The following is a 21,451-nucleotide window of genomic DNA, read 5'->3' on the forward strand; positions in this document are numbered from 1 at the left end:
TGCAACCCAAAAACTGGTCGTTGGTGAGGGGCGCCTGGGTGGCACAGCGGTTAAGCGTCTGCCTTTGGCTCAGGGCGTGATCCTGGCGTTCCGGGATCGAGTCCCACATCAGGCTCCTCTGCTGGGAGCCTGCTTCTTCCTCTCCCACTCCCTCTGCTTGTGTTCCCTCTCTCGCTGGCTGTCTCTCTCTGTCAAATAAATAAATAAAATCTTTAAAAAAAAAAAAAAAACTGGTCGTTGGTGAACAGGACCGGAGTGGTTATCAAGAGGTGTGGGTGGGAGTGCAGAGAGAAGGCTGGAAGAAACTTAATGAGATTAAGAACAGAATACCTCACATGTAAATTAAACTACATGCAGCTGTGCCAATATTACATGTATAGTGTATAGGTAAAAAGACCTGTATACCTATTATGGACACGGAAATGGAGGAGCAGGGGAGTGGGGGATGGGAGCACAACGAGAGAGAGGTAAGGCTGCAAAGGTGGGCAAGGGCCAGATTATTTGGGCTTTGTAGGCCCTACAGAGTTGAGGCTTCATCTTGAGGACACTGGGAAGTCACCGGAAGCTTTGCTCCAGCTGTCCAGACACCTGCCCCTACAGGTCCCCCAGGCACACACACTCAATACATACAAGGACAAGAGCTGTAGCTTCCTCCAACCTGCTTTCCTCCTATTTTTCTTCCCTGGAAAGGTAAAGGGGCAGGCAGACCTTTCCGGCACGCTCTACATAAGCACCTGTGGCTCAAGAGGGCCCTCACCATCATCACCACCCCAGAGCCATCCATGCAGGAGAGATCACCCCCACCCCCCACCTGGAGGAAGGTAGAAAGGAATCCTGAGGGTTGGGCTAGGCAGTGACAGCATTCATCTAGGACAGTCAGAGAAAAACCCAGAATGCAGCGGGAGCAGGACTGGGAGGGGGAGGGTCAAGCTCCCACGAAGGCTCCCTGGAGGAGGCAGTGCAAGCTGAGACCTTAAAGGCGATGAGATTCTGGTAAGCAGCGAGAAGGCAGGCAGGCATTCCAGGCGAGAGGAACGCTGTGTAGCAAAGGTGTGAAGGTAGAAACGCTCAAGGTACACGCGTGGTGGGTAAGGTCTGATCTGAGGTTAGGAAGAAGGGCAGAGGATGGTCATCTGGCCAGGGCTCGCTGCCGGGGCATGCACACACTTTCCCTTGTGCAGTAATACAGGGAGAGTTGGGCACTAGTCAGGAAAGGCCTTGGCGGGAGCAGAGAAGGCAGTGGGCCATTTTAAGTGGCCGGGGTCTGGCTCGGAAGGAACCTTTTTTTTTTTTTTTTTTTAAGGAGGGATGGGGAGGGGGATGCTGTTTCCAGGAACCCCCGGCTCAGCGCTTCTGCAGGGTCTCTGGCCCGTGGGCAGAGGTGAAGGTCAGGCCCACAGATGACCTCCCCCCCTCCCCCTGCTTCCCCCTTGCTCCCTGCCCAGGTTCCTCTCCGGTCACAGTTTACTTTTCAGGCGGATCTGGGGGTGGGTGGTAAGGAGGGCACAGAGGAAGGACGTTTAGATTGGATGATAGCAACTGCCTCGGGCAGGGTGGGGGTGAAAGCCTGGAGGAGTCCTCGGCTCTGCCACTGTCGCGGTGGCCTTCCGGACACTCCGCGCTGCTCCGGGCCTCAGTCTACCTATCCGCGAACGGGGGCCGTCTGGCGAGGTAGGGATCTTTGCGACCCTGCTATGCCGGCTGGGAGCGTCGGCAACTTCAAGAAACTGCGGGAGGGGGACGGACTAGGGCAACCGAGGGCGCAGGGCGGTCGCGGCGCCCGCGCCGGGTCAGAGTCCGCAGGGAGGCCCCGCGGCCGCTGCGCCGGGCTCCGGGCGGGGGGAGGCGACGCCTCCGGGGCGGGGCTGCCGGGCGGCCTGGCGGGAGGCCGGGCGTGCGTCAGCGCAGCGAGCCCCGGAGTTTTCCACTGACGAGGAGGGCGGAGCGGCGGGCGGGGCCGGGCGCAGCCAGTCTCCCGCCGCCGCCGCCGCTGCCGGACGCTCAGAACTAGGGGCGGCTGGGCCGACTGCTGCCCGGCCGAGCGCACACGGGGTAGCAGCGCGGGGCCGTCCCCGGCCGGGACGCGGGTCGCGTTGGTGTCCTGGGCGAGCTCCCGGATCGCAGGTGAGCGCCGAGGGGCTGCGGGCCCGGCGGGCCGGGACCTTGGGGAGGGGGCGTCCCGCGCGGGGGGCTGTGCCCCTCGGGTCCCTGCCACTTGCCTCCCGCCGGCCTGAGCGGGCGCCGGGGCGGGGACGGCTTGGCTCCAGGCTGCGCGCCGGGCCGGCGTCCGGGGAGGGGAGGCGGAGAGGCGAGAGTGGCAGGTTTTCCGCTCCCCTCCCCCGCGCCGCCGCCGGTACCCCGAGAAGTCGCGGCGCCCCGAGCCTGGCGCGGGTGGCGGCCGAGTGGAGGTTGGCGCGGGTGGCGGGGTGACGGGGCGCGCGCGTCCACGGGAGAGTTTCCTTTTGACCCAGTTGCCTGAGAACTTTTCAGAAGTTCCTCGCATGGCCGGAGCAGGTGACATTTGTCGCCTTCCTCCTCGGGCTCCCCCCCCCACCGGGGGCGGGCGCCGGGATTGCGGCGCGTGCCTGGCGCCCCCGGCCGGCGGGGGTCAGAGAGGGAGTGGAGGGAAGAGCGAGGAGGAGTGAGGCTCCGTGAGTCACGGACCCCGGTAGGAGGGAGGGAAGGAGGAGGGATTGTGTCGTATGCTCACCTGTTTGTCAGTCACCGTCACACGCAGAGGCCACCGCTGTGAGTCACGGGCGCAGCCCCACCGGACACCCGCGGGCACACGTAGGCTCTCTCCCACGCACTTCTCCCCTCCCCAGCACGTACTTCCTCCCGGTCCTCAGTTTCCCCTCCCCGGGGGCCCTTCCACAGGCACGCACCCTTGGATGTCCCCACCACAGCAGCCGTCACACACTTAGTCACTCTGGCTCTCAGGCAGTCACACACATAGCCTACACTCCTGACACTCGAGGAGCCCTCCCCGCTCCACTGCCCACCCCACGCCTCCACTCAGATGTCTCACAGCCCTCTGGAGCAGACCTCCTCCTCTCGTCCCCAAATCCTTGACATCACTGCCCTCTTCCATTTCCACATCCGGAGGTTACCAAGTCTATTCCCCTTTCTCCTTTACCCTCCCTGTGCTGTCATTGCTCACCTAGCCCTGGCACGGGGCCAACTAGTCACACCCCCCTCTGGTCGGGGACTGAGCCATCTTTTTAAAATGCAAATCTGGTATTGTCACTCCCTACTTAAACCCTTCTGTGGCTTCCAGTGCCCTCAAGCTAAAGCCTGCCCTGTCAGCCCTGGTTCTCAAAACCTGTCCCAGGACGCCCCTCCCCCTCACCATTCTGGCTCTCTCTTACATGTTGTGCCCCCCTCTGGAACTTTCTGCCTCCTCTCCTCCTAGAGACTGTTTTTACCCTCAGCTTTCCCCCTCCTGTTCCACCCCTCTGAGTTACCATGGTTTTGTAACTACATACTCCTTGCCACTAAATTTAAAAGCTGTAAGAGTGCAGTCCTAGTGTGGGTCTTGCTCCCTGTCTGCCCAAGTGCCTGATACAGTGTTAGGCATGCCATAGGAGCTCAATATTTGTTGAATGCATGAATGAATGAATGAATGAATGAGAATGAAGGAGGCCTTGCTTAGGTGGAGGAAGCAGTTGCTGTCAGGTGCAATTTCCCTTCTGCAGGAGCAGTTGGCCTCCTGTAGCCAGCAAACATTTGGCACCTACCCAGTGCCAGGCCTTGGAGGCCAAGGCTGAGGAACTGTGCCCTCCCCCAGGATCACTTTCAGAGGGATGGGGGGATGGGGTGTGCTAAGGCTTCCTGTCTGCCCTCTCTGTGCTGCCCAGGTGGTTTTTCTAGCCAATCCCAGTGGGGGCCAGAGGTACTCAGGGGTGTCTTTTCTTTGTCCTAGGAAGTAGTTCCTGAGGGTCTGGGGTCATGTGACCCCAGGTGTTGGGGGGAGCTGGCCTGACCAAGGCCTGGAGATCTGAGGTTAAAAGACATTCTTCAGATTCCCAGAGGAGGATGGAGGCAGCTGAAGGCGCCCTCTCCCCAATATCAGCTCTGGTCGGGGGACTGGGACATTGGGACTGCTGAGCTGCACAGCGGAGTTGATGTGGCTTCCCAGAGGCCCTGAGATATCCTCCCGGCCCCCAAAGAGCCTTTGTTTGCCTGGTGCCTGGGGTGAGGTAGCCTTCCTGGGATTCACAGTGCGGCCTGAGTGTGTAGATAGTTGTGAGTAGTAGAGTGGGGAAGTGTCACCCCTTCTTCCTGAGCTGTCAACTCCTGTCTGTGGTGACAGGAGGGTGGCCTGATTCTCAGGGCCCAGGCAGATCCAGGAAGAAGCCTGGCTCTGTCTGATTCAGGGCCTGTCTCTGGGGCTCCTCAGGGGTGTGGTATTTCTGTCTGAGCCAGCTCCTGGGAATTGCTCTTCCTTCCTCCAGGACCCTAGGAGGGGGCCGTGTTCACCCTGGGAACAGAGCCATGGTTGGGATCTTGATTCCTGGGTAGCTGCTGAAGGCCCCTCCCCCCTCCTCTGACTCACTGTCTGACACTTTTCTTGGACTCTTTCACTATCTTTCATTCCTTTTTCTGATTTGGCCTGTCCTTGTCTCTGTATCTTTTTCTCATCTCCTGCCTCTGCCTCTCTCTCGGCCTCTGGATTCCCAGGTGGGACAGGGAAGCGCAAGACCCAAGGGCTGCTCCTTTTCCCTCCGACCCAGAGGAGTGTCAGGGCAGAGATCAGTTCTCCTTAGACCCTAGGTCTGCAGATCCTGGTAGAGGTTCATCACTAGAATCTGCGGCATGGCTGGACCGTCCCTGTGTCCCTGTTTTCCTGTCTGCAGCCTGGAAGCTTCTAACACCTTCACCTTGAATTCCCATTCTGTAGAGAGGCCTGAGGCAGAGCCAGGGTGTCTGGCTTAAATCTGCTTCCTTGATCTCTGTGTGTTTACTTCTGGGGAACAGGGAGCCTCCTGAGATGCCTGTGTTGGCACCTGACTGCAGCCTGAACTTCCTACCCTCAGAGCCATCCCCTCCTGTGGCTCCAGTGCAGGCAGGCTGGGGGGTGGGCATGCCCCACCCCCAAACGAACTGTGACAGGGTCAGGAAATCGCACTGAGGCCCACCTCTGCTGGTCTTTAGGTGCCTTATCTGTGCCAGACTGTTCTAGGCATGGGTACAGGGAAGCCCAGGCAGAGAGGCCCTTAGCCTGGTGGGAGGGAGCAGCAGTGAGGCCGGAGCAAGACTTCGAGAGAAGGGCAGGGGTAGGGGAATCCCAGGGCCGGTGGGAGCCCAGAGAGGCATGTAGTAAGGAGTGAGGAGTGGGGGTTTCAGGGAGGCCCTCTTGGAAATGACTATTAAAGGAGAGTAGGCTGGGTTCCAGCTTGTGCAAAGGCCAGGAGGCGGGCAGGTCATGGCAATTAGGAGAACTGCAAGTTCAGCTGGAATATAGTGAGGGGAGGGGGAAAGGCCACAGCCAGGCCTGCTTCAGCCCCTTGGAATTCTAGGCTTGATCCTAAGGGCCGGCTTTCCTAAGCATAGGGTGGCAGGCAGAGATCTTAAGGAAGATCACTCTGGCTGCTGGGGGATGGCAGGAGCAGAGGCAGGGGACATGGACAGTAGCAGTGGGGACAGAGACATAATAAAACAGGAGACATACATGAAATAAATAAAGCATATGAATCTTATGTGTACAGCTAGATGAATTTTTAGTTTTAGACATTCATGGAACCACCAGCCAGATCAGCACAGAACATTTTGAGAAACCCACCCGCCCAGAAGTTCCCCCCCATGATTGGCCCCCCTGCGTATCAAACACCCTCCCCTCCCATTCTGACTTCTATCATCACTGATTGGGTTTGCCTTTCCTTGAACTTCATTCACATGTATTCTTGTGTCTGGCTTCTTTCATTCCACATGACACCATTGAGATTCACATGTTGTATCCAGGAGCGCCTTTTTCTCACAGTGTAGAATGACATGTTCACTCAGCACTTACCACTGTTCTAAGAACTTGACATGTATTGATTCATGTAAACCTCCCAACCCTGTGAGATTTTAAGGCAAGGAATTGGAGACACAGAGCTTAAGGACCTTGACCAGGGTCGCGCAGCCGGGTAATAGCCAAGCCAGGGTTCCAGTGCAGGCAGTCTGGTTCTGGAGCCAAAGTTCCTAACACTATGCTGATGGCCTCCCCAATCCCCGCTGTCTCTCTGCCTAGCCTTGTGTGCATTAAGTGGGCTAGTGTGTACTTGCAGGACTGGCTGCTTGGATGTGGCTGGAGGGAGAGGGAGGAAGGAGTTGAGGATGGCTGCAGGTTTCTGGCTTGAGTAACTGGGTGGGTGGCAGTGCCGTTACTAAGATAGGGAACACAGGAAGAGGAACAGATGGCACGGGGGGTGGGGAACAGAGACAAGGGGTTCGATTTGGGGCCTATGGAATTTTGTTTCTAAGGGACGGCCAGGCAGAGATACAAAGTGGGCATTTGGTTTTGGCAGGGGTGGGCCTTGGGCATGGGTGTGTGATTAGGCATTCAGCACCCTGTCGACAGCATCTGGAGTTTGGGAAAGGATAGGGTCTCCCAGCGGGTCTGGTAGGAACAGGGTATGTGGGTGTGGTTTGCTCACATGTGTTGTGTGTGTCTCTGTGGTCTGCACGTGTGTATATGTGTGTGTGTGTGCCTTGCCCTGGGTCATAAGTTCCCCCATCTCCTGGGAGAGCCTGCAGGTCAGCTGGGAGCTGGGTTGTTTTTGTTTGTGGTTTGGGGGGGGGGTGCGGGTGCCAAGCCTGAGAAACTACCCGCTGAGTAGTCCCCGGAAGCACCTGTGTGTTCTCTTCCCCTGGCCCAGTGTGAAGGGTTAGCAAGGAGGGGAGTTTCTCTTGATTCTCTCTTGCCTGTGGGGAGAGGCTATGCCTGGGACGAATTTTATCCAGTAAGTCCACTGACTGTGCACCCTCTAGGTCTAGGATCCAGAGACTTTGTGGTAGGGTTGGCAGAGGGGGACGAGGGTGTTTAGAAAGGACACCTGAGTAGAGGAGATGGCCAGCCTTCTGGTTGGTTTTTCCTGTTCTCATTTCCTGTGATGGCAGTGGGGGAGGGGCTCCCCAGCACTAGGGCCTCTGCACCGTTTCCCCTTCCTCCTGGTGACCTCCTGGGGCCTAGGCCTGAGCCCTGTAGGACACAGAGAGACAAGGTAGCTCAGTTCTTAGAACTGAGTCCTTTGGGGATTCCCAGGGATAGTGGAGGTATGTAGGGGTGGGAACCCCAACTCCACTTCCTGAAGCCAAAGCCAGCCAGGCTGTGGGAGGCTCCAGTTGCACCCCCTCTGAAGGCTGAGACCCTCGAAGGGGGGACACAGTAAGCTGTGTGTCCTGAGGTGCCCGCAAGTCACCAAGCTACAAACAGAGAGTGGGACATCATCTTGACCGGTCAGTTTCACTAAGAGGAGGAGGAGTTGTGTGTTTGTGTGTGTGTATGTGTGTGTGTGTGTGTAAGAGGGAAAAAAAAATTTCCATAGGAAGTTAATTGAAACAAACAGGGTTAGGTATTGATTGGAGTAGAGGCAAGATGTAGATGCATTTTTAAGATCAAGCAGGAGTTGTTAGAGAGACACGAAGTACAGCCAGGCCTGGAGGCAGGGGACTTCTGTGGGGCGGGGGTTTCTGAGGGAAAATCTGAGTGGCTCTGTCTGAGGAGAGGAGGGGCTCCGGAAAGTCCTGTGTCTGGGAATCAGGGCCAGTGTCAAAGCCAGCCTGTTTCCCGGAGTGCCCTGGTCAACCTGGCCCCAGAGAGAGAGGGAGAGAAGGAGAGAAAGGGCGGGAGTGTGTGTGTGTGTGTGTGTGTGTGCGCGCACGCGCGCGTGCACACGGGATGGTGTGTCTGTGGGTGTGCTGGGGGTTGGTGGTGGAGGAGGAGGGAGCAGAGCCACTGTACAGGGCTGTGCAGGCTGTGGCAGACGGCCTCACACACACAAAGGCACACAGATGCAAGCCGTGTGAATCACCCAGCCAGTGAGTCAGCCCCCAGGATTCCTGTCGGGGAATGAGCGAGGCCGGGCTGAGGTCTGTTGGTCCATCTGTTGGTCTGGTGTATGCATGTGTGTAGGTGGATTGTAGGAGGTAGTGGGGAAGGTTTCTGGTGGTGTCCTGGGAAGGCTTTTGGGCAGAGGGGGTGGGAGTCTACAAGTGCCAGGATGAGGGTTTGGACCGCAGCGCTCTGCTTGTGGAAAGAAGCCTCCTGGAGCCGTGCCCCCTGAACGCAGAGCCGGTGGGGGGGGGGGCCTGGGACACCCTGGAGGGTTTGGGGAGAGTTGATCGTGGCTGAGCTGCTGCCGCCTGCCCTCAGGCCTGCCACTGAGAGCTTTCTCCTTTCCATTCCAGGTTGTCTGTGCCCAGACCCCAGAGTACCCCTGCCCCACCATGACTGGGCCACTGAAGAGGAAGTTTGACCAGCTGGATGAGGACTCTTCCTCACTGTGCTCATCTTCCTCCTCGTTGTCCTCCTCTGGCCGTCGTTCTCGCTCCTGCTCTCCAAGCTCTTCAGTCTCCCCAGCCTGGGACTCAGATGAGGAGGGCCCCTGGGATCAGTTGCCCTTGCCTGACCGGGACTTCTGTGGCCGCCGGAGTTTCACCCGTGAGTCCCCCTCCCCTAGGAACCACCACACCCCTTCTTCCTTCCTGAAGATGAAATTGGGAGGCCCCTGACAAAGCTGTTCTGGCCTCTGGAGGTCGTGTCCTCGCGGCTTTGGCTCCCCACCTTGGCCACTTCCTGTAATAGAGTGGTCACTCGGGAATGCCCACTGTCCAGAGGCACTTGGGCCCAGCTAGATTCACCTTCGACCTCAGGACTCCCTGCTTAGAAGTCCTGCAGGTCAGGACGGAGCTCCACAGAGTAGCCCTGGGGCCCTCTGGCTCCAACTCCTCCCTTATGATCCAGTTTCGTTTCTGCAGCTTGTACACCCTGTCCTACCAACTGAACCACTGGAGTCCCACGCCCCACACTTGTGTACTGCGGGGCCTGTCAGGCCGGTCCCTCTCCTGTCAAAGTGCCGCTTGGCTTTGCCTGAACATAGTGGAAAGGTTTCGTCTGCAGTTATTTTTCAAGCTGGTGTCATTCTGATTTCAAAATGACAAAGACAGCCCTTAAGCACTATTCCTCGACTTTATTTTCCATTATTGCTGCCCCCCACCCCCAAGGAGCCTTTTTAGATATTTTTTTCCTATTTAACCCTGCCATGACATTTTATTTTATTTTATTTTTTTTTTTAAATGATTTTTTATTATATTATGTTAGTCACCATACAGTACATCCCCGGTTTCCGATGAAAGGCTCGATGATTCATTAGTTGTGTATAACACCCAGTGCACCATGCAATACGTGCCCTCCTTACTACCCATCACCGGTCTATCCCATTCCCCCACCCCCCTCCCCTCTGAAGTCCTCAGTTTGTTTCTCATAGTCCATAGTCTCTCATGTTTCATTCCCCCTTCTGATTACCCCCCCTTTCTTTATCCCTTTCTTCCCCTACCGATCATCCTAGTTCTTATGTTCCATAGATGAGAGAAATCATATGATAGTTGTCTTTCTCTGCTTGACTTATTTCACTTAGCATTATCTCCTCCAGTGCCGTCCATGTTGTAGCAAATGTTGAGAACTCGTTCTTTCTGATAGCTGAGTAATATTCCATTGTATATATGGACCACAACTTAAAAATATGGAACGCTTCACGAATTTGCGTGTCATCCTTGCGCAGGGGCCATGCTAATCTTCTCTGTATCGTTCCAATTTTAGTATATGTGCTGCCGAAGCGAGCACTGCCATGACATTTTAATACCCCAGATACGGTGTCTTTGTGCCCTAACATCCATAACTCTGTATTACAGATAGAGGATGATTTTTAGCATGTAGAGCCTAACAGTATGTTGACTAAACTGTGGGTTTAGTCTGGCAATATGGTTTAATATTTATAAAATCCAGTCTTAGAGTTTACCCAGTGACTATGTCCGAGGAGGAAAACCATGAGAGCCACTGTGGATGCTGAAAAACATTGGATAAAATGTCGTGTTCCTTCTAGATAAGACCCTTGGTAAAACAGGAATAAGTGGATCCTACCTTAAGTGATTAAAAATACTGTCTCAACCCAAAAGCTGGCATTCCAATTCATGAGGAAATCTTGGAAGCCATCCCACTAAGGAACAAGATGAGGATGCTGTCTGTCACCACTAGTAGTTAACATTGTTCAGTAAGGGCTACCCAGTTCAGTTTGCAGAGAGAATAAGAATTCTGTGTATTGGATTGGGACAGGCAAAATAATCTATTAAGTTAAAATACATGCAGTTGCCAGTATTCAACTGTTTTAAGGTAACTACTTACAGTTTAATTAAACACAGTAGTGTACCAGTATTTGTATAGAATATACCAAATACATAGCTTACTAACCAATAAACAATCCATAACTTAGAAAGGCAATCCCAAATAACAGCCTTTCTAAGCCTGCAAAATGCAAGAAGCTGTAAAGGAAAAGATCAGTATATTTTTAATTACATGGCCTTAGAAGTTACTTTGTAAAATCCCTTGAACAAAAATAAAAGACTAAAATATTTGCCCAGATGGGTTAGACAGATGATCAGTGTCTTCAATGTCACATGTAAAGCGGCCCTACAAATCAATAATAATAATAATAAAAAACTATAGAAAACTGCATGAGGAACCTACAAATGGCTAATAAAGATGGGAAAGCTGCTTAATCTCACAAGTGCTCTCATTTGGACTGGTAAGTAACAGGAAGCCCATGTTGACCTAGGAGTGGCATTCGATTTTACCAGCCCTGATCCCAGCGAGGCTGGCTCCTAAATTCAGATGCATTTCTTTTTCTCTCGGAGTGGGAGGTCAGAGCGGGACATGTGAGGAGAGGCCGTTCAGCAGCATCTTCCGGGAGGTCTGCGGTCCCTCACAGAGAACTAATGCCCTGCCCCTTCCCTCCGTGCCTTCCAGCCCTGTCCATCCTGAAGCGGGCTCCCAGGAAGCGGCCAGGCCGAGTCGCCTTCGATGGCATCACCGTCTTCTACTTTCCGAGGTGCCAGGGTTTCACCAGCGTGCCCAGCCGTGGCGGCTGCACTTTGGGTATGGCCCCTCGCCACAGTGCCTGCCGCCGCTTCTCCCTGGCTGAGTTCACCCAGGAGCAAGCCCGGGCACGGCGTGAGAAGCTGCGCCTACGCTTGAAGGAGGAGAAGCTGGAGGCGCTGCGGTGGAAGGTAGGGGAGACCCCTCTCCATCGCCTGTGCCCTTGGCCAGCTCCTGAAGTCCTAGCCTTGAGGGGAGGGGCTTCCAGGGTGGGGGCCAGTTTGCTCATTATGTATTTGGGGAAAGAGGCCCCTGGGGCCAGTATTGCTCCATCAGAGCCTGTTGCCTGATTATCTGCAGACAGAGTGGGGTGTGGAAGGGCCTGTGTTTGGTGTAGGGGCTGGGGACATGGTGCCTGAAGCTGTCTGTCCTCACCGCGGGGTAGGGGGTGGGGAGTTGAGGTGACATTGGGGGTTGGGGTGTCGGGCTGGCTGAGGAGGGAGGCGGGGGGCTTGTCCACAAACTGGGGAATGACAGGAACAGGAAGTCTCTTTGCAAATGCCCTGAGGGCAGTGTTCTTGGCCTTTTAGTTCACTGTGGTATCCGTGGTGCCCAGCCCAGAGTAAGCATGTGGGGAGCGTTTGCCCAGTGGCTGACGGCTGTGGGGGCCAAGACCCCTGTCTGTCTCTCACAGGCCTCCTCTCTCCCATGGGTACAGCTTGCAGAGACTGGGCTACCTGAGACGGAGGCCAGCCCGCCACTCACAGTGGACGCCATTGATGATGCCTCTGTGGAAGAGGACTTGGCTGTGGCCGTGGCAGGCGGCCGGTTGGAGGAGATGACCTTCCTACAGCCCTACCCGGCCCGGCGACGGCGGGCTCTGCTGCGGGCTGCCGGTGTGCGGAGGATCGATCGTGAGGAGAAGCGGGAGCTGCAGGCTCTGCGCCAGTCCCGGGAGGACTGTGGCTGTCGCTGTGATAGGGTCTGTGACCCCGAGACCTGCAGCTGCAGTCTGGCAGGCATCAAGTGCCAGGTATGGGCTGGGAAGGGGAGCCTGAGCTCGGGGACTGCTCTGGGCTCCACGGGACCCTCACTCATGCTATGCTCTCTCTGCAGATGGACCACACCACGTTCCCCTGCGGCTGCTGCAGGGAGGGCTGCGAGAACCCCAAGGGCCGCGTGGAATTTAATCAGGCCCGCGTGCAGACCCACTTCCTCCACACGCTCACCCGCCTGCAGCTGGAGCAGGGGGCTGAGAGCCTGGGGGAGCTGGAAGCTCCTGGCCAGAGCGGCCCCACCAGCCCTGGTGATCAGGTCCTGGTCCCCACTTTCCCGCTGGCCAAGCCCCCCGTGAGCAGTGAGCTGGCAGACAACAGCTGTAGCAGTGACATGACCGACTCCTCCACAGCTTCGGGCACGAGCGACGCCCCGAGCAGCACCGCCCACCCAGCCCTGCCTGGCCCTGGCTTCCAGCCCGACATGGATGATGACAGCCTGGCCCGGGTCCTGAGTCTCAGTGACTCCGACCTGGGAGGGGAGGAGGAGGAGGAGGAGGACGGGGGGGTAGGGAACCTCGACAACCTCAGCTGCTTCCACCCAGCTGACATCTTTGGTACTGGTGACCCTGGTAGCCTGGCCAGCTGGACCCACAGCTATTCCAGCTCTAGCCTCACGTCAGGCATTCTGGATGAGAACGCCAACCTGGATGCCAGCTTCTTCCTAAACAGTGGCCTTGAAGGGTTGGGAGAAGGCAGCCTCCCTGGCACCTCGGTGCTGCCCAGCTCAGACGCTGGCCAGAGCAACTCAGTGGACCTCAGCTTGTCTTCCTGTGACTCCTTCGAGCTGCTCCAGGCCCTGCCAGACTATAGTCTGGGGCCTCACTACACCTCCCGGAAGGTGTCTGACAGCCTAGACAGCCTCGAGGCCCCTTGCTTCCCCCTGCCTGCCTTTTCTCCACCGGGCGATGCTGGCGCCTGCTTCTTGGAGTCCATCGTGGGCCTGCCAGACTCAGCTGCTGAGGCCCTGGCTCCCTTCATAGACAGCCAGTTGTTCGAGGACGCTGCCCCAGCGCCTCTGGTGGAGCCAGTGCCTGTGTGAGGACTAGGGTACCTTTTTGTGGCCGCAAGAGCCCCGTTGCTGCTTTGTTGTAATTTGGGGGCTCCCTGAGGTCTGTCAAGGGTTTCCCATTGGCTGGCTCATCTATGCGGGCACTCCTGATTTTTGTGCAACACTCTGGATCGATTATTTATTTTTGTAACTTTCTGTGCTGAGTAGAGGGCGGGGAGGGGGCTTTCCCTTTCAGCCACCTGGCACCCCCCCCTCCAAAGCCCACACAGTCTCTCCTTCCATTTCCATGGTGTGTGCCAAGAACAGGAGGAAATATGGCTCCCCTGGAGCTTTGCAGACCCCTTTTTGGTCTTGTATGATGTTCCTTAGCCCAAACAAGACAGGGCTGAAATCAGCCACTTCTAATGGCTTCTCCTGCCACCCTGAGTCCCAGACCCATGGGTGGCTGTATTTTCTGGACTGTGAAGACTATAATTTATTTCCATAATTTATTTGGAGACTAGGAGGCGTAGGCTCCTCCCCTCTGGCTGGTGGGCAGTGCTGGGGTTGGGGTGGGGCACAGACCCCTATGAGTCCCTTCGGCCTTGTAGTCCTGCAACCCTGCCTTGCCTCGGCTTTGGTACAAACCAGGTGTGGACTGGGGCCCCATGGTCTGCTGTGGCAGCTGCCTGGCTCCGGGCGGGTGGCTGGGGACAGCGTCTAGGTATGGGGGTGGGGCTGGGCTGGGCTGACCAACCGTGACCAAAACCTACTTCTGCCCCACACAGCCCCCTCTGCTTCCTGTCCTCTGCCTCCTCATCTTCCTTCCCAAAGGCCACAGCCTTTATTCTGGGTCCACTAATGTAGAAGGGAAGCAGGAAGCCCAGAGAGGGCAAGGGGCTAGCCTCAGGGCCCACAGCATGCCCCTGACTACTATCTCAGGGCTTTCTGGGCACTGCATGCCAGCCTGGGCCACCTGCCCATGCCCTAAGGCCAGTTGGCTGGGGTGAGGGGTGGCCCCTCAGTGGCTTTTATGCCTGTTTGCTGATGTTGAATTTTGCATCCTAATTTCTGTATCGTCCTTGAGTGTTAGAACTATAATTTATTCATTTTTCTCTATGTCTGTGCCAAGAAGCCCAGGCTCTGGGCCTGCCCTCTTGCCCAGGAGGCCTTGCAAGCCTGCGTGCTTGTGGGAACACCTTGTACCTGAGCTTACAGGTACCAATAAAGAGGCTCTATTTTTAACTGTGGTCTGCATTTGTGGGACTGGGAGATGGAGGGTAATACCCTCAGGAGGTAGTGAGGAGGGAGGGGAAGATGGGCCCTGCAGGGCAGTGTGGACACTGAGGCTGTGTTGGGGTAGGAGTGGGGGCCACAACACAGTGGGCCTCTTTCCATGCAGGCCTGTCACCTCGGAGACAGGAAGCCAGCTGGGAGGTTGCCAGGCAGGTAGAGCAGTTTTCCCTTTCCAAGAACCCATCTCTCTCCAGTGGTCTCCTGGGGTGGTAGGGAGCAGCAGCAGGGCAGTCTTCTGGGACAGGGCTATCTGCTCTGGCTGCTTCCCATTGTTTTCCACTCCGCACACTGAGCTGGGTGGGGCCTGGCCTTGAGGGCAAAGTCCCCCCCCCTCCAGGGGCAGGCAGTGGGATGTGGCTGGTAGAGGCCTCCTGTGGGGCTGAGCAGCTGAGGCCCCTGGGGACTTGAGCACCGGAAGCTGCAGGACCTCAACCCTCTGCACCAGCCAGACCCGTCTGACCTGTCCCCAGCAGCCCAGCTGCAGGCCAAAGGAGCAGGTCGCACCCTGCCCTGGGGAGCCTAGGGCCTGAGGAGCAAGGTTGACCTCCCCCTCAGGAATAATGATTTATGCAAACTGCTGAAAGGGAGGACCAAACAAGGAGACCGGATCTGGGTCTCCTTTCTTGCCTCCAGTTCTCTGGCTTTTGGTCTGTGCTGGACGAATTTCATCTCTGTGGCTTCCTGCGTAAGAGCACGGACCCAGAGTGCCAGGTTCAAATCCCAGCTCTTCTACCTGGTAAGGTGACATGCAAATCACTTCCCCTCTACCACCGCTGGTCTTGGTGTTCTCAATACTGTGCGGATAACAGCATCGGCCTCATAAGCTCATTCAGTGCGTATATACACAGCACTTAGGAGAGTGCTTGGGGAATGCAAGCCTCGTGTGCATGTTTGTGACTGCCATTTTGTTTTCATATTTCTGCCTCTATTTCTGTGTTTTATCCGCTCTTTTTTGGCAGTTCTGTCACTCTTTGGGTATCTCTTACCCCTGGACATGCATGGACATGGCCATGTGGCCCCATCCAAGAGAGAGGATCCATAGCTCAGTGCCTGGCCTATGGTGGGTAGCCTGTCCCTGTAACCAGCTTAGCCAGGGCCAGCCAGGCCTTTGGCTTCTCAGGGTGGAGGATCCTGGTACATTCCGTTGTTCTGTCTCCCCATCTCCCCGCTGCCGGTCCCTGGGAACTCTCTTGTAGAGATTGCTTCAGCATGCATGATTCAAAATCTGGGTCTCTTCAAGGGCTCTGAGGCCCTACTCTGATTACCCAGGGGGTCTGGACAGCAGCTCCTGGCCCCTCCAGATCCCTGGCTGGAAGCCCCCACAGGCTTCTAAACCATGGACATAGCCCGTTGGCTGGACGGAACCTGCCCACTCCCCCGTCTAGGGCAACAGGATCACTTCCTGGCCTTTTTTTTTTTTTTTTCCCTTTAGATAAATGAAGACAATTGAGGTTTTACAGCAATAAAAATGTGATTAATGTACAATCCTTTACAGCATCATTCTCCATACAGTCAAACCTGTCTCTCAACGACCTGCCCCAAGAAACCAGATTGTAAAGCAGATGCTAATAAAGGAGACTGGTTTCCCATAGGAAGGATGGTAGTAACCTGGGGAAAGCATTCCAGATCCTTGACTTAGATCGAGAGGCCGTGCATGTGATCAGCAGGATGTTATAAAAACAAGGCCCAGCCACTACCAAGGACAATTCTGTCTGTTCTAAAAGCGACCCCTACCTGTTCAGTTCCCAAACTGTCGTCACCGGACAACTTCTCTTGAAAATTTTGCCGTAGCTGCATTCTACTCATGCTAAGTATTTTGCTTTACATCATTTATCCCGATGTGCTTAAAAGTTAGAACCATTCTGAGTAACAGCACTCAAGAATTCATGAGTTCATCATGCTATTTTTCTCTATTATGTAACAATGATATTTAAACGCATAGTTATTAAACTGTAAAATTTTTGCTGTATACCATTGACAGGGGTTTGTATCATGGTTTGGGAACACACACATCTAATCTAATTTCCTGTCACTGAGGGGGACACTAAGGTCCAAAGAGCAAAAGGTCTTGGGAAGCTCACAGTCCTGACTCGCAGTTCAGAGTTCCTCCCTCTGAGGCCAGACTGGCCCATTATTGCCATTATGGAAAAACAAGAAGAGAGGTGTTGGAACCTGCAGGAAAGTGACCTCTGTCACCCTCTCGCCAGTTACCAGTAACATAATTCATCTAAATAGAGACCACTGCTTTTGTCCCCTGAGGTGTGAAAAGGGTTTCTGGAGGATAAATTTGTTGGTCAGTGTCTTTTAGAAAATCTGAAGTGGGAGCTATTTTTTCTTGGGCTGTATTTCCCTGTACTAGGCATGGGTAATCAGGTTTGTCGCAGAGGCCAGCACAGGACTTGGGGAGGAGACAGAATGTAAGGACAGTGTGAGCCAATGGCCTTCACAACCTGCAATATGATGGCCTCCCTCACACAGAGCCTCAGCTCTGGGACCTTCTGAGCTGGTCCTTCTGTCTGGGCACCAGCTGAACAGGATGGTGTGGGCAGCAGGGCAGGGAGGAACAGTTGCTTCTTGTGCTCTGGGAATCCAGAGACCAGATAGGGAGGGCAGGCATTTATAAACTAACATAATAATATAGCAGAATTTTTCTTAAAACCACCTCTTTGTTCCTCTCTGCTCCCTCAGAGAGTCTGGAATAAAAATGGAGCCCAACAGAAGGTGCCCAGTGAGCCCAGCATAAGCTAGGCTGGTTGGTCCCCCTCTTCCTCGGAGCAAAGTTGCCTCTTGTGCCTTAAAAACACAAAGCTTTGGGATTCCCTTAGACCACATGAGGCATGATTCAAATAAACCACACACGATATAGAAATGGGTAAGAAGATGTCATTTTCTCAAGCTCTTCTCCCCTGACCCACTTCCCAACCCCTTCACGAAACTTCTGTAGGTTGATGGCTTCCACCCGCCCTGGCTCCCACTGACCACAGCTAGGGCCTCAGCGACCCTTGGGCCTTTTCCAAAATTTCTTCTCTGATTTGGGGGTAGTTAGGATGCTCTCTGAGGACCTGGGACAGAGGGAGAAAGGGTGTGCAGCATCAGGCCAGGACCAGGACACGGTACCAAGCCCCCCATCCCCACCCCCAGTGTCTTCCAGGGGCTTACAAAAGGCTTACATTGTGGCAGACTTCAATGGCCTCCACAAATCTCTTGTCTTTCAAGTAGTTGAAAGCGAGTTTGAAGCCTGTCCGGGGCACAGGGAACACAGACAGTGGCACTCTAACCACCCAAGAGCCAGGGTGGTGGTCCTCCTGCCCAGCTCCCTCCTCACCCACCTGCACCTTGGCTGCTTGCCTTACCAATGGCAGGGTTGGCATGATGACTGTACTTCCAGGCCAGCTCGTAGTTGGTGGCTGCGTCTTTATAGGACTGCTCCTTCTCCATGATGAAGCCCATGTACTCATAGGCCTTGCAGCAGGACTGCAGGGAAAGCCACATCGGGTCCCAGCACAGGGTACAACCCAAGGGGGGCAAAGGAGGGTGGTGAGCTGCATTAACTCAAACCTCTCAGGGACTCCAGCAGCACCTCCCACCCTTGCGAGGGGTCAGCTGTGCGCCCCCTCTAGGCTACCCGGAGGCTTGCATGACCCCTTTCCCCACAGCCCTCCTGCTCTGACCCACGCCCCACGACCCCCTGAGCCTTCCCATCTCTCTTGGCTGCCCGACCCTGTGCACCCCCTCTTACCTAGCCCCGTCCCCCTCCCCAACCCAGACCCAGGTCCCCTTCCCGTCTTGCTCTAGCGAGCATATGGCCCCTTTTGTCCGGCCTCTTCTCATCGGGCTCCAACCGGCACCTCCTCTGCTCCCGAAGCCCCCGCGCCCCCCCCGCGCCCCGCCTCCACCTGGCGTCCCCGCTTCCCCGACGGCCGCGCGACCCCTGCCTTGTTGTATTGTATGCAGCGCCGCAGCAGCTCCGAGGCCAGGTCGAACTTGCCGCCCTGACAGTAAAGGTCAGCCAGCAGGAGCCAGCTCTTCTCCAGGTCCTCGGCCTCGCCCAGAGCCCACGGGGCCTTGGCCAGACGCTTCAGCTGCGTGCGCGCCTTGGGGACCTGCTTCAGCAGCGCGTAGGCCTGCGCCATGGCCAGCAATGCGGGCACGCTGTCCTTCTGAGTACGGGGAGGGGGGAAGCGGGCGTGGGCGCGCGCTCCAGGTCCTCGCCCCCCGCCGCCCGTCCCGCGTGCCGTCCCACCTCGGCCTGCGCCATCTCGATGAAGGTGCCCAGTGCCGCCTCCACGTTGGCCTTCTCCTTGGTGGCCAGCAGGCAGAGGCTCTGCAGCAGCCGCAGCTGGGTCTGGCCCCAGGCCGAGTGCGGGTAGAACTCACGCAGCAGCTTTTCCGCGGTGCGCACACCGTGCTGCTCCGAGTCTTTCCTGTCGGTGCAGCTGCGGCCGTCGGACACGGGAACCCGAGGCAGCCTCGGCCCGCGCGGGACCCTCACTTGGCCCAGGCCCCGCCGCGAGCGGCTCTTCCCGCCTTTCCTAGGGACCTGCCCCTGCGCCCCCACCCCCAGGTCAGCAGGGCCCCTACTTGCTCTCAGCCACCAGGTTCTCAAAAACCTCTCCGCCCACGATCTCGTTGTCTGGGTTCAGACAGATCTGCACCATGTAGTAGGTGGCACTCTGGCCCCAAGTGCTGTCCTTGCGTGCTTTGTTTAGGAACTTCAGTGCTTCGTTGGGTTGCCCTATGCGCCTGTAGTGGAGAAGAGAAATACCAAGAACCACTGAGGGAAACTGAGGGCCAGGGAGGGCAGGGACACGCAGGGCCACTCCCTGAGTCTGCACACAGCAGGGCTGGATCGCTGCTCTCCTGGCACCCTGATCTGCAGGCTGAATTTCTGGAGAAGCTCAGCGTGTCTGCTAAGAAGAACCCCCTGCACAGAACTGCTCCAACACCCCCAGGCTCCCAACTCACCAGCAATAGATGCCTCTGCAGTAGTTGAACCCTGGCTCCAAAGGAACACGGCTGGACATCCTCTTGGTCAATTCAAAGAAGGCAGGGGCATCTTCAAGTCTCCCACTTCTCCATAGCAGATCAATTAGTTTATTCAATACCAAAAAATTATCTAAAATAAGAGAGCAGAAATCTCCAGGCTGTGATAACCACTAGCTACGCCCTGTTGGGTGCCGTGGGCCGGCATGGAGAAGCGAGTGGACCAGCGGACACTGCCCATTTGGGCTGAGCAGGACATCTCAGCAGCTTCAGTGTCTCCCCTGGTCTCCAAAGTTGAGAGAATAATAATAATCATACTGAAAAGTCATTATAATAGCTAACACTTACACAGTACCTGGCATGAAGTGCTTTACCTATATATTAACTACACAGTGAGGTACCTATTTTTCCCATTTCACAGATGAGGAAACTGAGACATAAACAAGTTATCTGCCAAAGGTTACACAGCTGGTGAGTGGAAGAGCTTGAGTTAGACATAGGCTGTCTGGCTCCAGGATCCGTACTCCTAACAGCGGCACTCTGCTGGGCCTCTAGGCTGAGCTGGTTGTGGGCCTACAGGGGCTCTAGTGTGAGCCTCAGGTATGGCCCCTGCCCCAGAAAGAGGGGTGGTTTGATACAGCAGTGAGGGGAAATGTAGCTACCTATGAGGCAGAATTTCTAGCCACCTCTAGGTGCTGTGACGTCAGAAGGGGGCCACATCCAGTCCAATGGCTGTGATGGGACAGACAGGCTCTCCTGGGTCCAGTGCCAAGCACTGCCCTGCCTGGGACCAGGAACTGGCCTCTTGGACTCGGGAAGGGCCAGCATGTTCTATCGGAGCTTTATCAGTTTCCTGCTTCTCTGGGAACAATCAGAGAGGAAGGGGCTTCCTCTGCCCAGTCAGGAAGGAGGGGAGGGGGCCCACCCTTCTCTGGGAGAGCAGCCCTTGCTGGCTGGGAACTGAAGCAGGCAGTCTTAATGCAGGCAGTTACCTGGTGCTTTCTCCAGGACTTGGTGGTAGAGATTGACAGCAGCTTCGTATTTCTGTTTTCTGAACATCAGGTCAGCCATCATCTATCAGAAAACACACAGTGCTCCGGAATTCCTGACAGCAGTTCGCATGGGCCTGGTGGGGAGGCTGGGCGGGGGTGGGGATAAGCAGGGCAGGTGGGAAAGGACTTCCAGGAGAGCCTCTCTGGGCACTGGGAGAAGTGGCCACAGGAGGAGCCCAGAAGGAACGGCCTGCCTGGGATGGGGGGAGAGCTGGGGTGAGGACGGATGTGGGAAGATAAGCCCCGGGGTGGACATCTGTGGGACCCTTTGACAGGCAGCAGAGCCAGCCTCTCCGCCCCTGTCTGAGAACTGCCAGCTGCAGGCGGTGGAGGTGGAATGAGGGCTCCCCTCTTCTGTGGGGTGGCCCTGCTTGCTGTCTGGGTATTAGGGAGGAGAGAAGTCAGACAGGAGAGGGCTTTTCCCACACACTTCTTTAAATCCAGGAACCTGTCGCACCCTTGCCTTCAGGAACTATGGGTGTGCCCCCATGAAAGTGAATCAGCTTCACTGCCTCCCCCAACACTGGCCCAAGAGACTAACGTTGCCCCCTGCTGCCAGCCCACCCCTATCATGTGAAGGGCAGCGGGCCCTGCGCTCCACCCCTCTGCCTGGCAGCCCCTGGGGGCAGGGCAGTCAGGCATCTGAGCTATGTGTGGTCAAAGGGAGCCTGGGTAGGGCAGGCAGAAGGTTTGGGGGCCCCATACCACTGAGGCGGTCTCGTGGTTCTGCTCGGACTGCAGGAGGCTGGCACAGTGCTGTTCGCACAAGTCCAGCTGCCCCTGCAGCAGATAGAGCCTCGCCAGCTCCAACACCACCTGCAACAAGACCAGACAGAATCGACCAGTGAGCATCGTGGGAAAACACGCAGACTGATGTCTCCCACTCTCATCCCCCATTTCTATTAGTTCTGCCTTCAAAATAGGTCTCTGGCCCTCCCCTTTTCCCTCACCAATTCTCTAATCATACCATGATTTTACTAACCAACCTCCGAAACTTGGA

At 56.0% G+C, this 21,451-nt stretch overlaps 3 protein-coding genes and 1 non-coding gene across 8 annotated transcripts in view; 1 reads left to right on the forward strand and 3 right to left on the reverse strand.

The window, feature by feature from the left end:
* Positions 1-912: 912 nt before the first annotated feature.
* Positions 913-16,385, forward strand: CSRNP1 (cysteine and serine rich nuclear protein 1). Of its 5 annotated transcripts, none has more exons than XM_040636942.1 (5): positions 913-1,671; positions 8,392-8,644; positions 11,006-11,265; positions 11,748-12,107; positions 12,191-16,385. In XM_040636942.1, the coding sequence occupies exons 2-5, from the start codon at positions 8,431-8,433 to the stop codon at positions 13,169-13,171; spliced, it is 1,815 nt and encodes a 604-aa protein (XP_040492876.1). In that variant the 5' UTR covers positions 913-1,671; positions 8,392-8,430; the 3' UTR covers positions 13,172-16,385. The 5 variants fall into 5 exon arrangements, with proteins under 5 accessions (XP_040492876.1, XP_040492874.1, XP_040492877.1 ...); XM_040636940.1 differs by lacking the exon at positions 913-1,671 and adding an exon at positions 1,969-2,124; XM_040636943.1 differs by lacking the exon at positions 913-1,671 and adding an exon at positions 1,969-2,124 and having other exon boundaries at positions 11,769-12,107.
* On the reverse strand, positions 1,643-2,503 carry LOC121104239 (atherin-like). The gene has a single exon (XM_040636605.1). It carries the CDS (start codon positions 2,501-2,503, stop codon positions 1,643-1,645), a length of 861 nt encoding a protein of 286 aa, XP_040492539.1.
* On the reverse strand, positions 9,720-9,826 carry LOC121104334. Its single transcript, XR_005836625.1, has one exon. It is a non-coding gene; the product is annotated as a U6 spliceosomal RNA (small nuclear RNA).
* An 895-nt stretch (positions 16,386-17,280) lies between the features above and the next one.
* The window catches only part of TTC21A (tetratricopeptide repeat domain 21A), a 31,148-nt gene continuing 26,977 nt past the window's right edge, over positions 17,281-21,451 (reverse strand). The window contains exons 22-30 of the mRNA XM_040636606.1: positions 21,157-21,267; positions 20,392-20,473; positions 19,382-19,532; positions 18,998-19,159; positions 18,660-18,852; positions 18,352-18,576; positions 17,770-17,890; positions 17,587-17,654; positions 17,281-17,478 (exon numbers count right to left, since the gene is read on the reverse strand). Coding sequence (XP_040492540.1) covers positions 17,401-17,478; positions 17,587-17,654; positions 17,770-17,890; positions 18,352-18,576; positions 18,660-18,852; positions 18,998-19,159; positions 19,382-19,532; positions 20,392-20,473; positions 21,157-21,267 — 1,191 coding nt within the window. The 3' untranslated portion in view covers positions 17,281-17,400. The remainder of the gene's footprint in view (positions 17,479-17,586; positions 17,655-17,769; positions 17,891-18,351; positions 18,577-18,659; positions 18,853-18,997; positions 19,160-19,381; positions 19,533-20,391; positions 20,474-21,156; positions 21,268-21,451) is intronic.

Source organism: Ursus maritimus, unplaced genomic scaffold (genome assembly GCF_017311325.1).
Source record: "Ursus maritimus isolate PB19 unplaced genomic scaffold, ASM1731132v1 scaffold_20, whole genome shotgun sequence".
Lineage (NCBI taxonomy): Eukaryota > Metazoa > Chordata > Mammalia > Carnivora > Ursidae > Ursus > Ursus maritimus.

Coding starts and splice junctions, on each gene's coding strand:
- LOC121104239 (XM_040636605.1), bottom strand. CDS start 2,503: ATGCGAGGAACTTCTGAAAAGTTCTCAGGCAACTGGGTCAAAAGGAAA.
- CSRNP1 (XM_040636942.1), top strand. CDS start 8,431: ATGACTGGGCCACTGAAGAGGAAGTTTGACCAGCTGGATGAGGACTCT. Junction 8,645..11,005: donor TGGCCGCCGGAGTTTCACCC/GTGAGTCCCCCT, acceptor CGTGCCTTCCAG/CCCTGTCCATCCTGAAGCGG. Junction 11,266..11,747: donor TGGAGGCGCTGCGGTGGAAG/GTAGGGGAGACC, acceptor GTGGGGGCCAAG/ACCCCTGTCTGTCTCTCACA.